Genomic DNA, 26,303 nt, shown 5'->3' on the forward strand with positions numbered 1-26,303 from the left:
CTTTTCAGCCACAGGCAAACAGCCCAGTAGGAATGGCCACCTCTGAATGTCCCCTTAATTAAATTCCCCTATTTCAACCAGGTTACCATGAACGATATCGCTCTCCTGAGGATAACACAGAGATAAAGAACTGATGTTGCTTGAATGCCAGCAAACACCGGGGCCATACGCTGCCAGGCTTTGTCATGCAATGATACCAGATTACTTGCTACTAGCATGGCGTGGTAGAGTGTCCTACCATGGAGGACGGAATAAGGCTGCTCTCCCCCAGAAACCTTCTGCAAAGGCTTTTAGAGTACCTCCAGGAGAGCTTCATGGAGATGTCCTTGGAGGATTTCTGCTCCATCCCCAGACACGTTAACAGCCTTTTCCAGTAGCTGTACTGGCTACGAATGCATCCCAAGTCTTCAGGGCTACTTAATCATCAAACACTTGCTTTTATATTTATTATTACATGTATTATATTTTAAAAGGTACACTTACCAGAGGTCCCTTCTCCGGCTTCATTGGGTTGGGAGGGTATTTCAGTCAGGTAAAAAGATCCTGGCTGTCGGGGAGAATGGTGTGCTGTGTGCTCTTCTCAAGCTCATCCTCCTCCTCCTCCTCCTCATCTTCCCCGTCTGCAAAATTCTCAGGTATGACGGAGAGTACCCCATCATCAGAGTCCACGGACAGGGGTGGGATAGTGATGGCAGCCCCCCCCCCTCCCCCCCGTAAAATTGCACGCAGCTCAGCCTAGAAGCAGCATGTCTGGAGCTCTGTCCCGGAGCATCCGTTTGATTCTTTGGTTTTCTGGTACGCTTGTCTGAGCTCCTTAAGTTTCACGCAGCACTGTGTTGCGTCCCTGCTGTAGCCTCTGTCCCTCGTGGCCTCGGAGATTTTTTGAAATGTTTTCATAGAATATCAGGGTTGGAAGGGACTTCAGGAGGTCACCTAGTCCAACTGCCTGCTCAAAGCAGGACCAATCCCCAATTTTTGCCCCAGATCCCTAAATGGCCCCCTCAAGGATTGAACTCACAACCCTGGGTTTAGCAGGCCAATGCTCAAACCACTGAGCTATCCCTCCCCCCATTGGCATTTGGCGTTTTGGCATTTCGTCTTTTGGAACGTAGTTCTGATAGCACAGATTCCTCTCCTCATACAGCCATCAGATCCAGTACCTCCCGTTCGGTCCATGCTGGAGCTCTTTTTCGATTCTGGGACTGCATGGTCACCTGTGCTGATGAGGTCGCCTGGCCAAACAGGAAATGAGATTCAAAAGTTCCCGGGGCTTTTCCTGTACATCTGGCCAGTGCATCCGAGTTCAGAGCGCTGTCCAGAGCGGTCACAATGGGGTAGCTCCCGGAGGCCAATACCTTCAAATTGTGTCCACACTAACCCTAATTCGAAACGGCGATGTCGATTTCAGCACTAATCCCCTCTGTGGGGAGGAGTACAGAAATCAGTTTTAAGAGCCCTTTATGTCGAAAAAAATGGCTTTGTTGTGTGGACGGGTGCAGGGTTAATTCGATTTAACGCTGCTAAATCCGACATAAACTTGTAGTGTAGACCAGGCCTTAGATACTGTTGTGTAGCATGGGGTCTCTTTCTCTCTCTTTTTTTAAATGCTTATATTTGCATTAAGTGAAGCCTGGCATACGAGCGTTGATGTTCCCAACTTCTTCCATAAGGCAGCTCTTGGTTGGGAGAATGATGGTAAAGGCCAGAATGATTCATAAGACAAAGTATGGCTTACTGCTGATGTTTTCCACAAAACTGCAGTCTGCCGCTATTTAATTATTCTTTTCTTTTCTAGCCGTTTCATCCTATGGTCAATCTGGAATGCTCCAGGGATTTTCGACCATTTCTATGTGCCCTATATGCTCCAGTCTGTATGGAGTATGGACGTGTCACTCTCCCATGTCGCAGGCTTTGTCAACGTGCATACAGCGAATGTTCCAAACTCATGGAGATGTTTGGCGTCTCTTGGCCAGAGGATATGGAATGCAGCAGGTTAGCAAATCTGTTTTTTCAGAACCACCATCTAAAAAAATTTAATGTGTTCCAGGATGTTTTAAACTGTCTCTTTTCCAGTCCAGCAGTATGTTTCCACTACAGACAATAACCCTATTTTTCCTTCCTTTGTTTAGTGTATCTGCCTGTTTCCTGGGAAGGAAACTACTTTCATATTTCTCTCATTTCCCCACACACGCCCACATGCTGAAAATATTTATATGTGATTAGGGTAAATTAAGTGTGATATTTTAAAGGGAATTAGTATGCCAGTTGCATTTTATTTTCTTCCCCCCCCACTGTTTTGACCAGTGCACCAGTCTGGTTAAAGCTGTACTAGATAGCCATAGCTGACATTTTATACTTTCTAAACCAGTCTTGTAAAATTGTACTCAACTGAAATGAGTACATATTAATCTTTTATGTTTAATGAGAGAGTAAAATGTCACTTAAAAAAAATCCTTTTCAAAAAGCAAACACCCCTGGAGAGAATGCAAACAAAACAATTCCGTTTTAATTTAAGGCGGTAGCTTTGTGGCACATTGAGCAGATGATGATCACACTCTGCTTCAAAGTGTAGCTGAAACTTGCCTCCTTCCTGATTTTTGATTTTTATTGGTCACTCCAGTGACTATAATGAAACATGGGCACAGATAAGAGGAAATGGCCCCTGAGTGGAGTGGGAAGGGAGCTGACCTTAAAGATCTGTAGGTCTGTGGTGAGGTTAAAATTTAAGGCAGACTAGAGCTTGCTTTTTTTTTTTTTTTTTTTTGCCAAAGCATTGCTACTGTAAGGGCTCCCTTGTGCTGATGAGAATCCAGGGGAGACTTTGAGACCCTAATGGAAAAGACTGCTCCAATTCTAGACTCTGAAGAGAGGTCTAGTCCCTCCAAATCATCCTGTTCCTCAGGTCCCATCCTAAGAATATGGGCATCCATTCCCTAACTGCTGTGTCCAGAAAATCCCACGCACTCCATCTGCTTTCACTTTTGGCACTAGGGAAGAGAGCTCAGTGTCAACATTACAGAAATCCAATGCTAACTCTTGTTCGAGCTACTTTTTAACAGCATGTAACCTTTTTTTCTATCCTTTAGTTCATTTAAAAGTGGTATTGGTCTACACATGGAGTCCTACTGAGCATTCTTTGCCAGTTTCAAGTATATGTAAAAGTTGGGGGGGGGGGTGTTTTTGTTCGTGACTTATTCCTAATTTTCCAAAAAGACTGTTTTTTAAATTTAGATCTTGCCTAATCTAACTTTCCTATTACAAGTACAATAGTATTGTAGACAGTGTTGTTAGTGCCAAGCGTTCAAAAGTCATGAGTCAGACCCTCAAACTGTGCGTCTTTTTTTTAATTGTTGTCTTCCAGTTTTTGAACCAACCCACAATGTGTGTCTGTCTCTCTCTCTCTCAAGTTCAAAATGGAACCTTAAGCACATAAAAATTGGACCTCCTTGCTGGCTGCTCAAAGGAGGACTCCACTTACTCTCTTGTAGCCTCTGGGGTTGGAAGCTGCTATTCTATTAGCCTTCCCTCTTCCTCTATAGCTCTCAGCCCCCACCCTCATTCTCCTCTTGTACCTCTTCAGTGTCCCTCCTCCTTTTCATGTTTTCATGTTCTACCCTATTTTTCCCCTGAATCCCTTCAACCTTTTTCCCTACACATCAGTATTTCCACTGCACTGTGCATTAACCTGACCTATCCCACGCTCTCCTATGCCTGGCTCTTCACATACCAGTATCTCTGCTCAGTCTCTTGCTCACCATGTTCTCCTGCTGCCTCTCTTTGGCTTTTCTACTGATCCTCGCAATTCCTTGTCTCCTCAGTGTCTGTCTAGGTACCTAACCATAGTGGCTTTAGTCTTACTGAAGACTGAGAGTTGGTGACCATATTACTAGACAGCTTTACTCCCAGAGAGTCTACCGTCTGCTTGCAAAGACTCTCATCAAATGGCAATTGCCTTGCCCAGTATCCACCTCATTGAAAGAAATGGGAGGTGTACACCTTGGATAGGAACTTTCATGAGAGAAGGCAAGAATGGGGCAATCAAGTGACAGATTTAAAGAGTTACAAGACTTGCAATAAAATCGACTTGGCAACACTGGGTAGAGAAAAGAATATACTTTTTGTTTTTAAGAAAGGTGTATAGCTGCCAGTAGTACTTAGCTGCTGTCAGATGCAAAACTAAAGCTCTGCCTTAACTAAGGTGCTCCTGGCACACTACCATAATATTTTGCTTGGCAACTTTTTTTAAAATTAAAACATGAAATGTAGAATCTTGTTTTATGGCAAATTAAAGCGGTCATTTTTACAAACACTGTAAACTGTTCATGATAGGAGACTTGGCATCTTTTGTGTCTACAGCACTAAACGCACTGACAGAGCTTAGGTCCCAATTCAGCAAAGCATTTATGTACGTGCTAAGCATGTGAGTAGCCCTATTGTCAACTTTGTGAGACTACTCACCCTGAAATTTAGGCATCTACTTAAATGCTGTGCTGAATCAGGCTTTACCCAGTAATACAGAGGGAGAATGAAATTATGTCCATATGATTCATGAATTACCTTTTTGTGTCGATTTTTTAGTTTTCCATCCAGTTTTCTAAAGCTAGAGACATAAAGCAGAACAGGATATCTAGAGTATGGGTAAATATACATATATAATTCCCATATTTATTTTTTTTTTAGATTCCCGGACTGCGATGAGCCTTACCCTCGTCTCGTAGACCTCAATTTAGCTGGAGAGCCCACAGAAGAGGCCCCAATGGCAGTGCAGAGGGACTATGGCTTTTGGTGCCCCCGGGAGTTGAAAATAGACCCTGATCTGGGTTATTCTTTCCTGAGGGTACAAGACTGTTCCCCTCCTTGTCCAAATATGTACTTTAGGCGTGAAGAGCTCTCCTTTGCCCGATATTTCATCGGAGTGATTTCCATCGTCTGCCTTTCTGCTACCTTGTTTACTTTTTTAACTTTTCTGATTGATGTCACAAGATTCCGCTATCCAGAAAGACCCATTATATTTTATGCTGTCTGTTACATGATGGTGTCATTAATTTTCTTCATTGGCTTTTTGCTTGAGGACCGAGTAGCATGCAATGCATCTAGCCCTGCGCAGTACAAGGCTTCCACAGTGACACAGGGCTCTCATAACAAAGCTTGCACCATGCTTTTCATGGTGCTGTATTTCTTTACCATGGCTGGCAGTGTTTGGTGGGTCATCCTTACCATCACATGGTTCTTGGCAGCTGTGCCAAAGTGGGGCAGTGAAGCAATTGAGAAGAAAGCATTGCTCTTCCATGCAAGTGCATGGGGCATTCCAGGAACTCTAACCATCATCCTTTTAGCAATGAATAAAATTGAAGGTGACAATATTAGTGGCGTGTGTTTTGTTGGCCTCTATGATGTGGATGCATTACGATATTTTGTTCTTGCCCCCCTCTGCCTGTATGTTGTGGTTGGAGTTTCTCTGCTGCTCGCTGGCATTATCTCCCTCAATCGGGTTCGCATTGAAATCCCATTAGAAAAAGAGAACCAGGACAAGCTGGTGAAGTTCATGATCCGGATTGGCGTGTTCAGTGTTCTGTACCTCGTTCCACTCTTGGTTGTAATTGGCTGCTATTTCTATGAGCAGGCTTTCCGAGGTGTGTGGGAGACAACATGGATACAAGAACGCTGCAGAGAATATCACATCCCATGCCCATATCAGGTGAGGAAATTGATACGGGATATTCCGGAATGCAAAGAAATGAGAAGTGAGGGGATTCTGTAGGGATTTAACTATCTATTGCTGAAAAGCAGCTGCTCTTCCTGGTGGGGAGGGTTATTGCCATTATTTGTTGTATTAATCAATGCATTTGATCTTCAAAAAGGCTATTACAGAACAAATCTGTGTATGCAGCAAATGTGCAGTGCACCTTTTTGACAGAGCCTTGGAAAATTATGACCTTTTTGTTATAGTCAATGGGATTTATAATGCTTTTCTCTGTTTCTTGGGTTTTTTGTTTGTTTTTATTTATGGCACCCACAAGAGGACAGAGGAAGGAGCCCTTTTATACCAATTCCAAGAGCGGGGTCATGGGGCTTGTCTTTTGAAGGGGTAATCAAGTGTTTGTTTCAAGCCTTGCCCTAAAGGGAGGTCTGATGTGCAACTGAATTTCATCAATGGTCTGCTTGTTAACAATTTTTAAAGCTTTTGTGGTCTTCTGTACCTGTATCTAATGATGTTTTAGTGATTCTCAGCTAGGGGTACACGTATTCCTAGGGGTACGCAGACGTCTTCCAGGGGGTACGTCAACTCATCTAGATATTTGTCTAGTTTCACAATGGGCTACATAAAAAACACTAGCAAAGTTAGTATAAACTAAAATTTCATACAGACGATGACTTGTTTATACTGCTCTAAATATTATACATGGAAATGTAAGTACAATATTTATAAATCAATTGGAATATAATTATATGATAAAAATGAGAAAGTAAGCAATTTTTCAGTAATAGTGTGCTGTAACACTTTTGTATTTGATTTTTTAAGTGAGGTGAAACTTGGGGGTACGCAAGACAAATCAGACTCCTGAAAGAGGTACAGTAGTCTGGAAAGATTGAGAGCCACTGTTTTAGACCACAGTTTTCCATGTCACTTTCAGGAAACCCATATATGTGTCAAACAGTTGGGTAAAATCTTATCTGAAGTAACCTGTACAGAAAGTCAGAGTTTGTAGTTCATCACGTTTATTTTTAAAGAATAGGTTTGGCTTGTCAGTGTTGGATACAGTTACCATGTAAGCAAATACCATAGCGAATACTAGATGCCAGACTCTCCACTATGACAGGTTTCAGAGTAGCAGCCGTGTTAGTCTGTATCGGTAAAAAGAAAAGGAGTACTTGTGGCACCTTAGAGACTAACAAATTTATTAGAGCATAAGCTTTCATGAGCTACAGCCCACTTCACTCTCCACTATGTTACACCAATTTGGTGGTGGTGTAATTAGATTTAGAAAGGAGAAAAATCGGACACACAGAGAGTAGTTGATCAGATGAAGCCGAATTTCTTTTATTGTGCTAAAGTGGTTGTGGCAAAACATTGAGTTTCTAAAGTATTCAGATTTGTTAGTTTCTAGGGCATGATCTCTGTTTTGCATCTCAATGGAAAACCTTTCACAATACTTTATTTGAAGGGGGTTGTATAACAACATGAGTTCCATTAGGTGTCTGCACTTAAACTGGTATAAATACCATGGCAGCGTTCAGCTCTAAAGCAAAGTTCATGTTTTAGTGCCATAAAAATATCACTTAAAGGTTCGGAATACTTTGTGTGGCTTCATGATATTCCTTTCTGACTTGTAACCCTTTGTTTTTTCTTACTTACTCAAAAAGTAATAGAAAAAAAATTAAGTACATCTGAAACAGGAAGCCTACTAAAAACCAATGGGGTCACTGGACGATTGAGATGCTAAGGGACCACTCAAGTGAGATAAAGCCATTTGAAGGGCCCTTGAGAGATCATCTAGTCCAACCCCCTGTGTTGTGGAAGGACCAAGTATACCAAGACTATCTCTTACAGGTGTTTGACTAAACTGTTGTTAAACCTCCAATGACAGGGATTTCACAACCTCCCTTGAAAGCATATACCAGTGCTTAACTGTACTTATAGTTTAAAAGATTTTCCTAATATCTAACCTAAATCTCCCTTGCTGCAGATTAAGCCCATTACTTCTTGTTCTACCTTCAGTGGACATGGAGAATAATTGATCCCTCTCCTCTTTAGAACAGTGCTTAACATATTTGAAGACTGTTATCCAGACCCCCCTCAGGCTTCTTTTCTCAAGGCTCAAAATACCCAATTTCTTTTAACCTTTCCTCCATAAGTCAGGTTTTTCTAAACTTTTAATCATTTCTGTTGCTCTCCTCTGGACTTTCTCCATTTGAGCCACATTTTTCCTAAAATGTGGCACCCACAGTTTGGACACAGTACTCCAGCTGAGGTCTCACTAGTGCTGGGTAGAGTGAGACAATTGCCTCCTGTGTCTTACAAAGAACATTCCTGTTAATACATCCCAGAATACTAGCCTTTTTTGCAACTGCATCACATTGACTCACATTCAGTCTGTGATCCACTGTAATTCCCAGACCCTCTTCAGCAGTACTACCACACAGTCAGTTTTTCCCCGTTTTGTAATTGTGCATTTAATTTTTTTCCTTTTAAGTGAAATATTTTGCACTTGTCTATTGAATTTCATCTTGTTGACTTCAGATCAATTCTCCAATTTGTCAAGATTGTTTTGAATTCTAATCCTATTCTCCAAAGTGCTTGCAGTCCCTCCCAGCTTATCTGCAAATTTGATAAGCATGTTCTCTGCTCCATTATCCAGCTCATTAATGAAAACATTGAATAATACTGGACTCAGGACAGACTCTTGCGGGACCCCACTAGATGAGTCCTCCCAGTTTGATAACGAACCATTGATAACTACTCTTTGTAGTACAGTCTTTCAACCTTTTGTGCACCAACTTTATAGTAATATCATTCTAGACCACATATCCCTAGTTTGCATGAGAATGTCATGTGGGTCTGTCAAAAGCCTTACTAAAAATCAAGATACATCCTGTCTACAACTTCCCCCCCATGCACTAGGTCAGCAACCCTGTCAAAGGAGGACACTAGATTGGTCTTGTATGATTTTGTTTTTGACAAATCCACGCTGGCTATTCCTTATTACCCTATTAGTCTCTAGGTGCTTACAAACTAATTGTTTTATAATTTGTTTCAGTATCTTTCTAGGTATCAAAGTTAAGCTGACTGGTCTGTAATTCCCTGGGTCCTCTTCTTTTTCTTTTCTTTTTTTTTTTTTTTAAAAGATTGGTTCTATGTTAGTCCTTTTCCAGTCCTCTGGGACCTCACCCATCCATGAATTCTCAAAGATAATTGCTAACTGTTTTGAGATTGCTTCATCTAGTTCCTTAAGTATTCTCTGGTGAATTTCATCGGGCCCTGCTGAACTGAATATATCTAATTTATCTAAATATTTTTTAATCTGTTCTTTCCCTATTTTGGCTTTGTAATGTATAAAATTGGATGGGATATTGCTTACTCGGAATTCATGGAGTATTTTAAAGATGGAAATGTGTAGCATCTTAATGAGCAAAATCCTGGTTAGTGGAATAATGTCAGCATGTAGTAAAAATGCTACTCAAATCTCCAGCAAACCATTAACATTATAATAGCTCAGCAGGAGTTGTTATATTGTCAATGGAAGAACAATAATGGTTCTATTCACATCAAATTGGGTCGAAGGACCTGTAGACCCTATGGAATATTAGAAGGGTTTTTCTTTTAACCCTTGAAACTTTTTCTGAAGATAAACATGCTTCCCCACTTAAACTATCCAAGGCCCTAATTTAAACAGATTTACAAAATAGCAATCAGTTGATTTATCCTTGGATGGTCAAAGCTATTGAGAAACAGATTAAGGTTTGGGGCCAATCTTAAGATTTTTAGTATGTTTTGATAGTCTTGCATATCTCTTTTTAAATAATCTTTAAAATGTTTGAATTGTAGGGGCTCTATTTTGTGGGGGAGGGAGGAGTTTCCTGATGTCCTTACTCGGGCAACATTGAATGATTTCCGTTATTTATGTCTAAATAAGGACTTCAGGGTTTGTCCCATTAAGAGTAAACTGTGTTACAGTTAAGAGACTAGCACTTAATCCCATGGCACAATGGTTTGCTAAAATGTTGACAAGGTTTCTGTAGAATTACATTATTTTATTTCAACTACAGAATAGGAATAAGAGATGTGGCTGGGGTATTCTTGTCTGCCGCAACAGCCTATAAGGGCCATCACGGCCAGGATTCTAATTAAGGCAAGCCCTCAGGGTGCTCTAACCTACATGAAGGGCTAACCAGGCCTTGGCAAGCCCAGGTCAGAGAGACAATCACCTTTATGCTGTCACTTTGAACCTTGCTTTGAGTGTAGTTCAGGCTCTGGAATGAATTGGTTCATATAATCTTTATAATCAGTGCTTGTTTTGGAGAGCAGCAGCACATTTTCCTGTGGAATGTGAGCATGTGCAGTAATCTGTTACATTCTTTTGTGACTTGTTTTGTTCTATCCTTTGTCTTCCAGGTATTAGTATAAAAGTATTCTAGGTCACATTGTGCTGTTTCAGCTAGTCTGAGTTGCCATTAAGATCCCACATACAGCAAATCTCCTCAGAATCGTATTTGTAAGTTGGATGGAGGGCAACATTTCAGATTTGTGAATTCTCGCTAAGAAAACAAAAAATAATAATTTCAATGTATGACTTGTTAGTAACAGAGACAATCGCTAATGTAATTGAAGAGGATTTACTTGCATTTTACTTATGTGACAATTTATTTTAAAAAAAAAAAAGTGGTATGGGGAATGTTAGAGAGCTTATTCCTTCACTCTCCCACTTCCCTGGTCCTTCTCGCATGAACAGAGAGCAACAATACCCGAAGTCCGAAGGTGCAAACAATTCGATGTTTATTGGGGTGAACTTCCAGCAAGCTTAAATACAATTCCTTTTTCCTTATTTTCGAATCCCAACTTACTTCCTGTTTGCCCCTAATTTATATAGTAATATTCTTAGCTATACCTTAACCAATCATTCTACTGAAATTTAACTAACCAATCCTAACATATTGTAACATGATTAGCTAACCAATTATATCCCACCACCTTAATTAGATTACACCCAGCAAAATTAATTATACAGCAGACAGAAACAATCACAGAACCAGACAGAGATTATACAGACAAACAATAGCAAAGTTGGAACTCTAATGACAAGACAATACAGAAGTGAGGATTTCACATCCCAGCTATTGATAAGTGAGTTCTTGTCAGACAGGATGCTATCAAACTAAGTTTCCTTTTACATTTTCTAGGCACTTCCCTTTCTCTGGAGGTGATAGGAATTATCAGGACAGGATTGTATTCAGGACAGTATTGTATTCCTAACAGCCCAATAGCACCTTCTTTCAATGTGACTAGTTTGGAATGTGAGGATGTGACTGTTCGCTTCCTGGCTTATGGCTGCCTCTGCTGCTTAGCCAAAGGCCTTAGCCTAAGAACAGGGCCTCAAACAGTCACAGTAAGAGAAGGCCCTTACACCAGCAGACAGTGATTTTGATTCTTTTATACCTCTAGAACTAGCCAAGTGATAAGAATACCCCTAAATTCTTAAAGTACAGGCTTTTGCAGACAGGCCTGAATATCTATATCCTAACAGGGAAAGGATTCAGATTGTTACTTAGATATGTTTTAAATATCCTTAAAGCATATTTTTTGGGAAATGTATTAAATTCATGGGTTTTACATTAAATGGATGGGGTAGGAGTGAATTATTCCTACCAACTTTTATAACCCCCCTTTAATATACAGTTAGAAAAATCTCAAGATCTCTGTAGTACAGCATATATTTTTAAATGTGAGGTGGGAAAAAATAATCTGTTACCAGAAATAATTAATTTAGTGGCCTCTCATATTTAGGACTCTAGCCACAATAATTTGATCTGATCTAGTAATTCTGCTTCCAGTCAATAACATTTCTCTATGAATTGTAATCTAAAATTGCTTTAACCTAAAGTTAATTTTATTAACCCTTCCCATCTACCTCTACAGGTGTTTTTAGATTTAAGGATATATCAGTTTTTTGTTCACCTACATGTCAGAAGTTTCTTATTTTCAATATATTAATGCAATTATTTTTTTAAAATACCCTTATTTAGGTGTCTTTAAACTACAAAATTCTAGTTGAGCCAAAAACCTTAACTGTATATTGCTTTTTGTAAGGCGGTCGCAGCGGTCTCCCCATCTATCAGGGAGGGAGGCCACGGCCCCTCACTACAATGCCTCTGGAGTGACTCAGTTCAGGGGGGAATTAGCCAACCATTAGGCTCAAGCCTGCAGTCCAGGCAGAGCAGCAATGAGTCTATCGGCGCCAGCCCTAAGTCAGGGCGGGGCAGCAAACAGTTAATGGGTCTGGCCTGCAGTCAGGCAGAGCAGCAGTGAGTCTAAGGGGACTCAGGCCCTTGAGCAAGGTGGGGCACCAACAGATAAGGGGCTCTGGCCTTCAGTTAGGGTAGAGCAACACAACAGTCTCGGGGGATCAGTTCTCTGGTGGGGCAGACAGCAAAACCATCTGGCATCCTAGCTCTGGTGGACGACAGACCAATGCAAGCCTCTTGGCCTAAAGGTGGGAGGCTGCCATGCCCTGGGGTAGGGCAGCAGGGGGTAGGGCGACGCAGACCCACCTGACTCCACTGCATCCTAGCCCAGGGCCCTAACAGTGGCTGAGTGTTCTGCCACTAGGTCAGCGGGGAATCCAGCCACAACATGCTGGCCAGCTGGCAATCAGTAATGCAGCCGAACCCTATTCGGCTTCCCTGGTCTCCTTCCTACACTCCCATTCAGGAGGTACCTGGATTCTGGGGTTATCGTTTGTCTCGCCGGGGTAAATGGCTAATGGTAGCCCCAACAGCTCCGTGGTGTTTCCAGTGCCTGGCAGCTATCTGGGGGAAGGCCACACTCCCTTGATACGGTTTTAGACAGTTTTGGCTCATCAGTAGCTAATGCCTGCCTTTGTACCTTTTTGTTTTAAAAGGTATATTCATAAAAGATAAAGCTTTCAAAAGTACCTATATGCTATTTGGCAGGGGCTGGGTAAGGGTGATTAGTGCTTCATTTTCTGCCTCCTGTCTCATGATGATTGTTTTCCTTAAAGCCCCAGCTCCTGGAGTCAAGTGAATGTGATAATTTCAACCTTCATTCTTACAGAAAAAGTATGTTTCTAGCCCTCATGGCTATGGAGAAAGCTTCAAAATGTGATCTCAGTGCACCCTAAAGGCTCAAAAACCAGAAGGCAAATAAAAAACACCAAATCTGTTATTTTTACATAAACTCATGATTTTAAAACCAATCTCATGATTTTTGGTGAGCCTAACTCATGATTTTTGAACATCTGGGGTTGGCAAAACTGCATCTCCTCCTTCTTTCCTGAACAAACAGAAGGAAGTTAACACAAAAGGTAGTTAACACACAAGGTATACAAATATTCCTGTGGAGTCCCTTCAACATTGGGGATCCCTCTTGAAAGGGAATCCGATGAGCATATGACAGGGTAGAGCGGGGTGGGCAAAATACGGCCCGTGGGCCTATCAGAACTTTTAATCTGGCCCTCGAGCTTCCGCTGGGGAGTGGGGTCAGGGGTTTGCCCCGCTCCAGCGGGGGGAGGGGGGGGAGGACCTCAGGGGTGCAGGTGTAACCCACACACCTTCTGGATGTGGTGTTCTGTCCCATCTAGTGGCACTGAGACCACTTAGAGTTAAATGAGTCTGCTCTACAGCCTTAGCTAACAGCTAGTTGGCTTTTAGTTCATATGGTAGAGGCTCATGCACTAAGCTCCAGTGGCCCCAGGTTCGATCCCGCCCACCGACGACTGGGGTCTGTCGGTGTTATACAGGCTCCGGGCAGCACTTACCTCAAGCAGCTCCCGGAAGCAGCGGCATGTCCTCCCTCCGGCTCCTAAGCATAGGGGCAGCCATGGGGCTCTGCACGCTGCCCCTGCCCCAAGCACTGACCCCACATCTCCTATTGGCCGGGAACCACAGCCCATGGAGCTGCAGGGATGGCACCTGCAGACAGGGCAGTGCACAGAGCCACCTGGCCGGCGCCATGCCTCTGCGTAGGAGCCGGAGGGGGGCATGCTGCTGCTACTTGGAGCTGTGGGGGCGGCGCCTGCGCATGGGGCATCACATAGAGTCGCCTGGCTGCTCCTCCACATAGGAGCTGGGGTGGGGGACATGCCACTGATTCCAGATAAGCGCTGCCTGGAGCCTGCACCCCGATCCCCTTCCAAATCCCTTGGTCCCAGCTTGGAGCACTCTCCCGCACCCCAAACCCCTCATCCCCAGCCCTGCCCCAGAGCCTGCTCCCAGAGCCAGAGACCCCACCCCTAATTTTGTGAGCATTCATGGCCCACCATACAATTTCCTCTACCCAGATGTGGCCCTCAGGCCAAAAAGTTTCCCCACCTTTGGGGTAGAGTAACAGGGGGCCCAGAGCCAGGAATAATACCAAGGAGTCTTGAATCCATCATCTGCTGCAATCATTAGAACTGTATAGGACACATCCCATGCTGCATTGATGGTAATGGGAGTTTTGCCTAAGTTTAAGGGTAACAGCTACAAGATTTAGCTCTAATTCTGCAAGTATGGTTTTCTTAATAGAAAATTAACAGGTAAAGGTGAATTATTCCTTTGAAATTGCAGGCTATAAAATCACACACACATATAGTACGTAATGAGTGTTTACCTTGATTTTTTTAAAACTTTAACTTGGAAGTTGGAATTGAAAAGCAATTTTTAATTTGTAACTATGTAGCTGAATCACACTAAGAAAGTTTTGTAACAGACTTTCTCTTCCCATGGCTGCAGTGAAGTGTAACCCCAGTTGACACTACTTTACTTTCATGCACAAGTGCTTTAGAACAATTGCACTTGCAGACCAAAGAGGAGAAAAAAACAGGAGGCATGTAAACATCTTGCCGAAACCAGTGACCAGAAGTAATTGTTTGAGTGTTGAATCCTCTGCATTGTGGGATGCAGAATAAATTAGGATGGTGTTTTCACTGTTTCCTTGAAGAAATATGCAACATTTGCAGAGTGTTCCATAAATCACAGGAGTTGCCAATATTTTTTTTTTAAATACGAAGTGTCTCCGTTGTTTTGACTATCTGTGTTACCATAACTTTTCAAAGAACAGAGGGAAGGGAATTAACTTGGATACAGAAAAGAAGCTTTGTTAAGAAATGTACTATCAGGTTGATTTCTAAAACATTTAATGTCATTGGTGTATGGCACAGTGATTAAAAATGTGTGTGTGTGTGTGTGTGTGTATATATATATATATATATGTATATATATAAATATATAAATCTAGATTTTCCTTTTCAAAAACAAGGTATTATTTAGAACTCCTCATAGTAGAGGTAATGGGTTCGCTTAAATCTGCCCTAAGAAGCTGATGCTTGTTAAATGTAATTATCCTATTTTCAAAGAAGGCTCCATTTAAAAGGGAAAACCACGATCTAAAGCTTTGTGTATACTGGACTTTCATCGGTAAAACTTCTGTCGTTCAGGGGTGTGAAAAAAACACACACCCAAAGTTTTACCGATGACAAGCACCAGTGTGAACAGAACTTTATCAGTGGGAGAGCTCTCTTGTCGACAAAGCTACTGGCTCTTGTTGGGGGTGGAAATTTTTTGTCTGCACAGCTGTGTCACTACAAGGTGGTAGCGTAGACATAGCCTAAGTCTTTCTGGAGCTCAGTTTACTCAGAGGTCATTCAGCAAGTCCAAATATCAAAATAGACTTCTTTTGTATCCCTCATCGACTAAGTTAATAAAAATAAAGTCAACACAGAAGACATTGCACCACTTCATAGAGGTGAATCAATTAATTTCTCGTATCTACTTCAGATTTTAAGAAAAGCAGTTCATTCAAACTAATTGCCCAAATAGCTCACTTGTAGCTCCAACAATATCCGTTATCCTGTCTCCATGTTGCACTTCTAAGAGGTCGTCTACACTAGAAGTGCTACAGTGGCGCAGCCACAATATGTCTGGTGAAGACTCTGCCAATGGGAGAGAGAGCTCTCCGTCAGCATAAGTCGACCTCCACAAGAGGTCTCCCACCACCATAGTGTTGTCCATACCAGTGCTTAGGTTGGTGTAACTTACGTTGCTTGCGGGTGGCTTATTCACACTTCTGAGTGACATAAATGGTAGTGTACACCAAACCCCAGTCACTCTTGGGATGTAAATGAAGGGAACACGTTCTCACATCACCTCAGCATGCAGATGTCTTGCAGTATATTAAGAATACAGACTGAAGGCAGTCATTCATGCAGTCTGACAAATCTGTGGCGCAGAATTTTTGAAGATTTAGAAGAGGTCGTTTTTCTTCCACTATAGTATCCAGACTGTTTGATCTGTATATGGGTAATTTTTCCAAATATTTTCCTACCTTCTCTTGTTAATTATTTTAACAGAATCATCTTTCCTTCTTATTTGTTGAATGTTTTGTATACTAGTTCTTGTCAAAGAAGGACTTTAAAAGGAATTCCTCGTTTATTAATATGCCTACTCTCTCCCTGAACAACTACTACTTACTCTGATATATTTTTATGGAGGTTCTTTATTCCCACTCACCACTTCAGCTATCATTAACGAATTCTTCTTTCCTCCATTATTTGAAGCTCAGATTCATAGGCTTCAATGTCAGAAGGAACCATCATGATCCTCTAGTCTGACCTCTCCTGCACATTGTAGGCCACAGAACCTCACTCACCCACTCCTGAAGTAGGCCCCTAACCACTGGCTGAGTTACTGAAGTTCTCAAAACATTATTTAAAGACATCAAGTTACAGAGAATTCACCATTTATACTAATTTAAACCTGTAAGTGACCCGTACCCCATGCTGCAGAGGAAGGCAAAAAAAAAAACCCCACGGTGTCTGCCAATCTGCCCTGGGGGAAAATTCCCTCCCAACCCCAAATATGGCAATCAGTTGGACCCTGAGCATGTGGGCAAGACCTGCCAGGCAGATACCTGGGAAAGAATTCTCTGTCATAACTGAGAACTCTCCCTATCTAGCGTCCCTTCGCCAGCTGTTGGGGATTTTTGCTACTGGCAGTCGCCAATGGGCCACATGCCATTGTAGGTAGTCCCATCATACCATCCACTCCATAAATTTATCAAGCTCAGTCTTGAAGCCAGTTAGAGTTTTTGCCCCCACTGCTTCCCTTGGAAGATTGTTCCAGAGCTTCACTCTTCTGATGGTGAGAAACCTACGCCTAATTTTGAGCCTAAACTTGTTGACGGCCAGTTTATATCCATTTGTTCTTGTGTCCGCTTAAATAACTCCTCTCCATCCCAGGTATTTATCACTCTGATGTATTGATAGAGAGCAATCATATCTCCCCAAGGCTATTTTTGATTAGGCTAAATAAGCCAAGCTCTTTGAGTCTCTTCTCATAAGATAGGTTTTCCATTCCTCGGATCATCCTAGTAGCCCTTCTCTGCACTTGTTCCAGTTTGAATGCATCTTTTTTAAACATGGCAGACCAGAACTGTATTCCAGATTAGGTCTCACTAGTGTCTTGTATAATGGTACTAACACTTCTCCGTCTCTACTGGAAATACCTTGCCTGATGCATCCTAGGACTGCATTAGCCTTTTTCATGGCTGCATCACATTGACAGCTCATAGACCATCCTCTGATCAACTAATATACCCAGGTCTTTCTCCTCCTCTGTCATTTCCAACTGATAAGTCGCCAGTTTATAGCAAAAATTCTTGTTGTTAGTCCCTAAATCATGACCTTGATTTTGCACTATTACATTTCATCCCATTTCTAGTACTCCAGTTTACAAGGCCATCCAGATTTTCTTGAATGATATTCCAGTTCTCCTCCATATTGGATATACCTCCCAACTTTGTTGTCCGCAAATTTTATTAGCACATGCTCGCTTTTTGTGCTAGTAATAAAGGGCAGTAATAAAAATGTTTAAGATTGGTCCCAAGACCAATTCCTGAGGAACTCCACTGCTGACCTCCCTCCAGCCTGACAGTTCATGTTTCAGTATGACCCGTTGTAGTCTCCCCTTTAACCAGTTCCTTATCTGCCTTTCAGTTCTCACATTAATCCCCATTTTCTCCAGTTTAACTAATAATTTCTCATGTGGAACAGTATCAAATGCCTTACTGAAATCCAGACAGATTAGATCTACTGCATTTCCTTTGTCTAAAAAATCCATTTCCTTCTCAGAGAAGGAGATCACGTTGGTCTGACATGATCTACCTTTTGTAAAACCATGTTGTATTTTATCCCAATTACCATTCACTTCTATGTCCTTTAACTACTTTCACTTTCAAAAGTTTCTTTTAAGACCTTGCATGCAACTGAGGTCAAACGAACAGGCCTGTAGTTTCCTGGATCACTTTCCCTTTTTAAAAAATAGGAACTGTATTAGCCATTCTCCAGTTACAGGGCACAACCCCCAATTTACTGATTAATTAAAAATCCTTGCTATTGGGCTTGCAATTTCATACACCAGTTCCTTTAATATTCTGGGATGGAGATTATTTGAGCTCCCCAATTTAGTCCGATTAAACTGTTTGAGTTTGACTTCCACTTCGGGTGTGGTAATTTCTACCTCCATATCCTTGTTTCCACCCTGCCACTAAGATCTAAGATCTTCGTTAGCTTCATTAAAAACTGAGGCCAAGTGTTGGTTTAATTGATGGGCCATGCTTAGATAATCTTTTATCTCTACCCCATCCTTAGTGCTTAGTGTCCCACTTCTTCTTTCTTTTTCTTATTTATTTAGCTATAGAACCTTTTACTATTGGTTTTAATGCCCTTTGCAAGGACCAGTTCTGCTTGGCTTTTGGCAGTTCTCACTTTTCCCCTACACTTTCTGACCTCTAAGAGGTAGCTTTCCTCGCTGATCCCTCCCATCTTCCATTCCTTGTAGGCTTTCTGCTTTCTCTTAATCACCTGTTTGAGATGCTTGCTTATGCAGCTTGGTCTGCAACCCCTCCCTATGAATTTTTCCCCTTCCTCGGGATGCAGGCTTCAGATAGCTTTTGCAGCCTTGACTTAAAGTAATTCCACGCCTCCTCCACATTCAGACCCTGGAGTTCTTCAGTTCAGTCCACTTCCCTAACTAATTCCCTTAACTTTTTAAAGTTTGCCCATTTGAAATCAAGGACCCTTGTTGCAGATCTGTTTTTGTTTATCCTTACGTTTAGTTTAAACTGAATTAGCTCATGATCAGTCAAGCCAAGGTTGTCCCTTACAACTAGTTCTTCTGTGAGGTTCTCCCTACTCACCAATACCAAATCTAAAATGGCATCACTTCTTGTTGGTTCAGCAACTATTTGGTGAAGAAATCTATTGGCTATCACTTCCAGGAAAATCTGGGCCCTACTATTTTTACTAGCATTTCTCTTCCTAGCTATATCTGGGAAATTAGTCTCCCATAATCTCACAATTCCCAGTAGTATTTATTTCATTAAAAACATTAAAGAGGTCTTTATCCATATCCAAAGCGGACCCTGGTAGTCAGTGCTTGAAGTATGCTACAATCAGGAGAACCTATAGTAGCTTTCTTCCCCAATGTGATTTTGGCCCAAACAGACTTTTATCCATTCTATCACTTCTAATTTCTTTACAGTCTACTTCATCATTAATATACACTGCTACTCCACCACCTTTGCTTTTATTTCTGTCTTTCCTGAACAGCATGTACCTTTCAATACTTGTACTCCAGTCGTTACTACTATTCCACCATGTTTGTGTTATACCTATAATACCTGGTTTCACTTCCTGCACCAATAGTTCAAGTGCTTGTTCATGTCAAATCCAATCAGGTGTGTGTGAATGGGAGCCAGAAGATTTTTCCTCTAGCAGTATCTGTCAGGTTGTTCCGGGCACCTGCTGGAGTGGCGCTTTCATGGCACTCAATATAGGGCCCTACAGACCCGCCATCCCCTCAGTTCCTTCTTACCACCTGTGATGGCTAGCTGGAACTCCCCATTGCTCTTGCCTCGGCAAGCACGTGCTTCTCAGTGTCTCTTTTTTGTGTGTATAGTTAGTGTATGTAGTAGGAGATAGTTTAGTAAGTTTCCTTTGGGCAGCTTTCCCCTGCCCCCCAAAAAATGTTCTGGGGTATGCCTCTGTCCCCGTGGTAGGTCTATCCCTAAAAGTGATGAACACATTTCATGCTTAAAGTGTCTCGGTGAAGGTCACCTTCGTGAGAGCTGTAAGATCTGCACGGGGTTTTGCCCCAGGACCCTGAAAGACCGAGAACAGCGCCTCCATATCTTACTCCATGGAGGCAGCACTTTGGCCTCAATCAGAGCACGGCGTAACAGAGCCAGCCTCAAGCACCAGTTCTTCAGTGTGCAGTGCTCTGGCACCATTGACGCGTGAGCCAATGCCGAGGAAGGACTCTTCTGGAGACCCTTGGCACTGCCACAACTCAGCACACAGGATCCAGACTTCCATGATGCACCGGTCTCAATCTCCATTGCCCCACAAGAAGAAGGCCAACAGAGTGCGCTCCCCAACCAGGTCTAAGGACCAGGCAGTCAGTAAGCCACTCAACTGGGGTTGCATTGACTCCTGCCCCAGCACAGGTCCAGTTGAGTCCGGACCCTCATCGCTCGCCAGCCTCCCATCATGAGGACTTGGAGCTCCCCTCCATCCTGGAGGCGTTTGAGGCCTCAGTGGACCTCCAGGCACTTACAGCACCAGCCTCTCCTCCAAGGTGGGAGAGATCGCCTGCACTGGATCAGGGCCCGGTGAATTTCATGGACAAACCGGTGATGATGGCAGCGATGTGTGCACCATCCCCGATGCATCGGCCCATGGCACTAGCTGCCCGCATGGAGGAGCTGCTTTAGTCCCCCAGTTGGCATCATTCATCACTGGCACAGAGGGGCTCTGCTCCTCTGTGGTCTTCCCAGTCTGAGACCTTGAAGTCGTAAGTGGAGTAGTCACACTCTAGTAGGAGCAGGAGGTCCCGCTCTTGCCATGACCGCCATCCCTACCCAGTGCCATGGCCGAGTCAGTGGCAAACTCCTCAATGGCCCTTCTGGCCACCCTGGGCCTGTTATCAAACCCAGGGGCAGAGCCACGGGTCTAGACCGACATCGGTGGTCTCTGCGTCCTTCGGGCCACCGCACACCTTCGGAACCGGGAATGTCAACGGTTGCCCAGCTGTCCTCGATACTGACATTGATGATTCTGGCATCAACAACTGCGGCACTGACTGCGGCACCAGAGAATCCTAGCTCCTCGGGACTCCAGAGGAGCTGAGGGCAGAAAGCAAGCTCTGGTACTGGCCCCCTGTTGTCCTCCTCATCTCCGGATGAAGTGGTGGCTGGCTCATCAGCCGCTCCAGCTTCGGAGGACAGCAGGGTCTTACAGCAGCTGCTGAGATGGGTGGCCCAGAACCTGAGCATTAAACTGGAGGAGGTGGTGGAGGAGACCGACCCAATGGTCGATATCCTTTCCCCTCCTGGACCATCTCGTATTGCGCTGCCACTGATCAAGACCATCAGCAACGCCACTAGGACCCTGTGGCAGACCCTGTCCTCGCTGCCTCCAACCGCTAAAATGTACGAGCGGAGGTACTTCATCCCCTCAAAGGGGTATGAACATCTGTATACTCACGCCCCGCTGGACTCCCTGGTAGTGGACACTGCCAATCAGCACGAGCGACAGGGCTACTGGGGCCCTCCCCAAAGAATCGAGACCTCTTTGGGAGGAAGGTTTATTGAATGCCGGGGGCGGGTTGCAACTCAGTATTGCTTACCATCAGGCAGTGGTTAGCAGATATAACTTTAACACCTGTGGGGCCATGGCAAAGTTTGCTGAATTCGTGCCCTTGGACTCTCGAGCGGAGTTTTCCGTGCTAGTAGAGGAGGGCAAACTGATTTCTCGGGCGTCCCTGCAGGCAGCCTTGGACGCAGCAGATGCGGCTTCCTGCACCATGGCAACTGGGATGGCCGTGAGGAGGAGTTCCTGGCTGCAGGTCTCTGGCCTTCCATATGAAGTACAGCAGACAATCTGGGACCTCCCGTTCGAGGGTCAGACTTTATTCTCAGAAAAGACTGACTCTTGCTTGCACAGCCTCAAGGACTTTATAGCCACCCTGAGATCCCGTGGCCTACACACCCTTCTAACCTATGGAGGCATTTTAGACCTCAGTTCCTCCGTGGGGCCTATCAGCTTCAGAGTAGGCAGGAGGGGTCTTGCAGGAGGAATAGGTACTCTAGAAAGAGACCTCATCCCTTCTCTGGCCAGTCTAAACCTGCCTCAGGCTAAAACCAGGTCTTTTGAAAGAGTGCATGAGGATGGTGCACCAGTACAAAGACTGGATCCATCCCGCCTTACCTTTTTGTCTCGACAATCCCCTTTCTACCCTGCGTGGGCCTGTATTATGTCGGACGGCTGTGTGCTCCCCGCTGTAGAGAGGGGATACTCCCTCCAATTCTCTGCCCTCCTGTCCATCAACCACCGCCTCCCCCCCCGCCCCCCCATCCCTCTTCAGGGACCTTTCTCACAAGCAACTCCTTGTAGAGGAGGTTCAATCGCTCCTCTCACTGGGGGCAGTGGAAGACGTTCCTCAGGAGATGAAAGGCAAGGACTTCTATTCCCAGTATTTCCTAATACCGAAAGCCAAAGGCAGGCTCAGGCCCATCCTAGACCTGCGAGAGCTCAACAAATTCATGAAGAAACTCAAGTTCCACATGGTCTCTTTGGCCTCCATCGTCCCTTCCTTGGACCCAGGGAACTGGTATGCCGTCCTCAACTTGAAGGACACATACTTTCATATAGCGATTACACCATCCCACAGAAGGTACTTCAGGTTTGTGGTGAGCAACAACCACTACCAGTTCAGTCCTCCCGTTTGGTCTGTCAGCAGTGCCTTGTGTGTTGACCAAGTGCATGGCAGTCATGGCCGCATTCCTACACAGGCGGCAGGTACAGATATTCCTGTACCTCGATGACTGGCTGATCGAGGGCTGCTCCAGGGCTCAAGTGAAGGCATCAGTTGACTTCATAAGAATGACGTTCGATGAACTGGGCCTCCTCCTGAACATGGAGAGAGAGACTCTGTCCCCTGTTCAATGAATAGTGTTCATATGCGCAGTACTGGACTCAACACAAGCCAGGGAATACCTCCCAGAAGCAAGGTTTTGGCCCTGGGCGACATCACTCGAAGTCTCAGGCAGTTCCCCACGACCACAGCAAGGAATTGCCTTCAACTTCTAGGACACATGTCCGCTTGTACCTATGTGGTGCAACATGCTAGGCTCAGACTCCGGCCTCTCCAATCATGGTAGCCCTGGTGTATCAGCCAACTCAGGACAGTTTGAACAGGGTTGTGACTGCCTTGTCTGGTCCTTGACTCCCTCAGTGGTGGCTCGACCTTCAGGTAGTGTGTGCAGGGGTCCTCTTCACCGGTCCTCAGCCATCCCTCTCACTAGTGACGGATGCGTCAGCCTTGGGCTGGGAAGCACATCTGGGAGACCTCGGGACACATGGTCTCTGTTCTCAGGCGGAACTCGCTCTCCACATCAACGTCAGAGAGCGGTGCACCTGGCATGCCAGACTTTCCGAGCACACTCGACAGGGAGATGTGTATCAGTTATGACAGAAAACAACATGGTGATATTTTATATCAACAAACCGGGGGCAGAGTGCACTCTCCTTTCCCATGTGCCAGGAAGCCCTCAGGCTGTGGGACTCCTACAAACATTTTACCTCTCTGGAGTACAGAACGAGTTGGCGGACTATCTCAGCAGGTCATTCCATGGCCATGTGTGGTCCCTGCCACAAAACAATCACTCTGAACTTCCACTGCCATTAAGTTCTTTTGACTGCCACTGCATACTGAGTGGATGTTTTCAGAGAACTATCCACGATGACTCCACGATGACTCCAAGATCTTTCTTAAGTGGTAACAGCTAATTTAGACCCCATCATTTTATATGTATAGTTAGGATTATGCTTTCAAATGTGCCTTACTTTGCATTTATCAACGTGGAATTTCATCTGCCATTTTGTTGTCCAGTTACCCAGTTTTGTGAGATCCCTTTATAACTCTTTTCAGTCCACTTTGGAATTAACTATTTTGAGTAGTTTTGTGTCATCTGCAAATTTTGCCACCTCACTGTTCAGCCCTTTTTCCAGATAAGTTTATGAATACGTTGAATAGTAGTGGTCCCAGTACTCAGCCCTGGGTGACTATTTTCCTCTCTCCATTCTAAAAACTGACCATTTATTCCTACACTTTGTTTCCTATCTTTTAACTAACAAACCAGCAGAGAGGCAGGTTTGTTGCCATTGATAGCAGGGGAGTTCACCTAGTTGCAGCCACTTCCCGAATTCCTCCTCGGTTTAAAGAGGGTGTCTGGACCAATCAAGGGCCACAAAGGAAGCTGTCAGTCCGGCCTTCTGAGGTGGTACTTTATCTCCACAGGGTCTATTGATGATGCATACAATCCTATCACCACTGCTGGGTAGTGGAGATGTCCGCCATCCCACAGACCTGGGTTCTAGTCCCTGCAGAACCTCACACAGTTCTCCACCCTTGATTTGAGGTGATTGTTTTGTGGAAGGCAAGACTCAACATAGGAAAGGGGTACGCTGTCTTTTTTCCAGAACAAAAGTATTGTTTTGCCATATGAGTTAAATACACTTAATAAGCAAAGATCAATTGTAGCTGCAAGCTGTAACTAGGGCACATAAAAATTATGGTGTAAAATATTTATATAAATTGATTTGTTTAGTTTAAATAAGAAATTTTATTTCCATGTTGCTAATTCTTTACCTTCTTCCCATTTGACAGTTTTAAAATGCTAATGTGTTTTGTACTTGCTTGTTGAGTTTCCTTATTGTTAAAGAATTTCAGATTTTATATGGAGATTTTTTTTCTAACAACTCTTACTGTTAAAATGCTCATCTGTGCTGAAAGAGGCATGTCCTGGGCCTCCTTAACCTCTTTACTTTGAAATAACCCAAACTCAAACACAAAACTGATAAGCAAGTAGGTTGTGCTATCATTTCCCCAAATCAAGAAAGCTAAAATGCTATAACTAGGCAATATTCCTCCATCCGGGTTTGCAGTTCAAAGTCGCTGTCTGTCATAGCTGAATTTAAAAAAATTTAGTTCATTATAAAATTTAATCTAAAGTTGCAATAGGGTTAGCACAATTTTTAAATGAAGCTTTGTAAAACTAAACTTGATTTAAATCTGAGGTTTAAATCAATGATTTATCACTCCACCCTGGCTATATCTGAAAGAATATCTGTAGGCCTGCATTTCTAGTATATACAGTGTTGCCAGCTGTGGAGAATGACTGGAAAATATTTAATTTTTTATGAATATGTGCACCTCAGTTCACCTATGGATTTTATTCTGCTGTGGTAGCATAGAGGTAAATCAAAGGAAGCTGTAAAGGGGAAACCAATAGGAAATGAAACAATGGTAAATATAAATGATCAGAGTCCTATTCAAGGGTCCTCGGGGGGGAAAAAATGGGAAAGCTGTTAATTGGGGAATACCCCAAACCTGGCTCCAAGTAGATTGGCAAAGTTTACTCTTCCCAGGCCAAACCTAGGCTCAGAGGGGATGCTAGACCCTCAAAGATGCTAGCCTAAGCAGGAAGCAGTTGTCAGCACCCGCTGGAAGTTAGTCTCCTACAGAGAGGCAGAGTGTGCTGCACCAGTACAGTCTGCTTCTCCCATCCCAGAAATAGAAGTAACTGAGCTGAAGGAAACTTACTGAAGTTTGCAAGGAAAGATTAAGGTTTAGATAAGGGGAAATATGCTTATAGACCTTTATTGTTTTTACCTTTTATTCTGCCTGCTGCATACTTTTTAGGTGAACAAATAACGCTTTGTTTTGAAGCTGTTTTTGAGTCATGTTAATCAGCTTGCTGGTTACAGGTCCCGAGAGAAAAAGGGCTTATAGGTACCAAACAATTGGGATTGTAGTGTTAATGTGGTTGGGAAATGGGGGCTGCCCCCAGAAATCCAGTCCAAGAGGGGCTGTGCTGCAGGGTTCCTCCCTTTGAAGGAGGTGCAGGAAACTACAACTGTCCACAAAGGCGTGGACTTGAGAAGGACTAAAAGGGGTGTAAAGTGCATCTTGCCCTGTAACCGTTACACCAACCTGCCGATTTTATCTCAAGTCTCACAATATATGGTGTTTTCCTTAAAACCCTAGCTCTCAGTCACGTGACTGAGAGAATCTTACTTTCATTTTTTATGTTTATAGTTCTCATGGTGATGGAGCAAAGCTTGAAAATATGACCTGAGTGCATTTTAACATCTCAGAAGCCAGAAAGCAAAGAAAAAGAACCTAAAATGTATTTTAATTGAATTTTTTGAACACTTGAAGTTGATGATACTGTGTACAGCTGAAAACGAACTTGGAAGGCAAAGGACTACATGGTATGAAAATGCAATAGGCTGCTCCCTCTTCATACAAACATTATAGCTCTAGCTCTTTTCTCCCAGATATATGGCCAAGGAGGTAAATACATGTATTTGGATAGCAAGGGAAAGTTTAACCTATCCCAGGAAAAAGCATTTTTCTCTGGGGGCCAGTTAGTAGAGGTGGGGCCAACTTGAGCTGCATAAGTAGATCCACAAGAAAAGGCAGGTCCAAACTCTCAACTAGGATATTCAAAGTCTCTAATTATTTTT

The 26,303-nt window shown here is 43.5% G+C and overlaps 1 protein-coding gene across 3 annotated transcripts in view; it reads left to right on the forward strand.

Annotated features, from left to right (window-relative positions):
• Positions 1-26,303, forward strand: part of FZD3 (frizzled class receptor 3) — a 130,093-nt gene that overhangs the window by 52,804 nt on the left and 50,986 nt on the right. For all 3 annotated transcript variants that reach the window (XM_074947403.1, XM_074947401.1, XM_074947402.1), the window contains exons 3-4: positions 1,796-1,992; positions 4,681-5,698. In XM_074947403.1, coding sequence (XP_074803504.1) covers positions 1,796-1,992; positions 4,681-5,698 — 1,215 coding nt within the window. The remainder of the gene's footprint in view (positions 1-1,795; positions 1,993-4,680; positions 5,699-26,303) is intronic.

This window comes from Natator depressus, chromosome 3, assembly GCF_965152275.1.
Source record: "Natator depressus isolate rNatDep1 chromosome 3, rNatDep2.hap1, whole genome shotgun sequence".
NCBI lineage: Eukaryota > Metazoa > Chordata > Testudines > Cheloniidae > Natator > Natator depressus.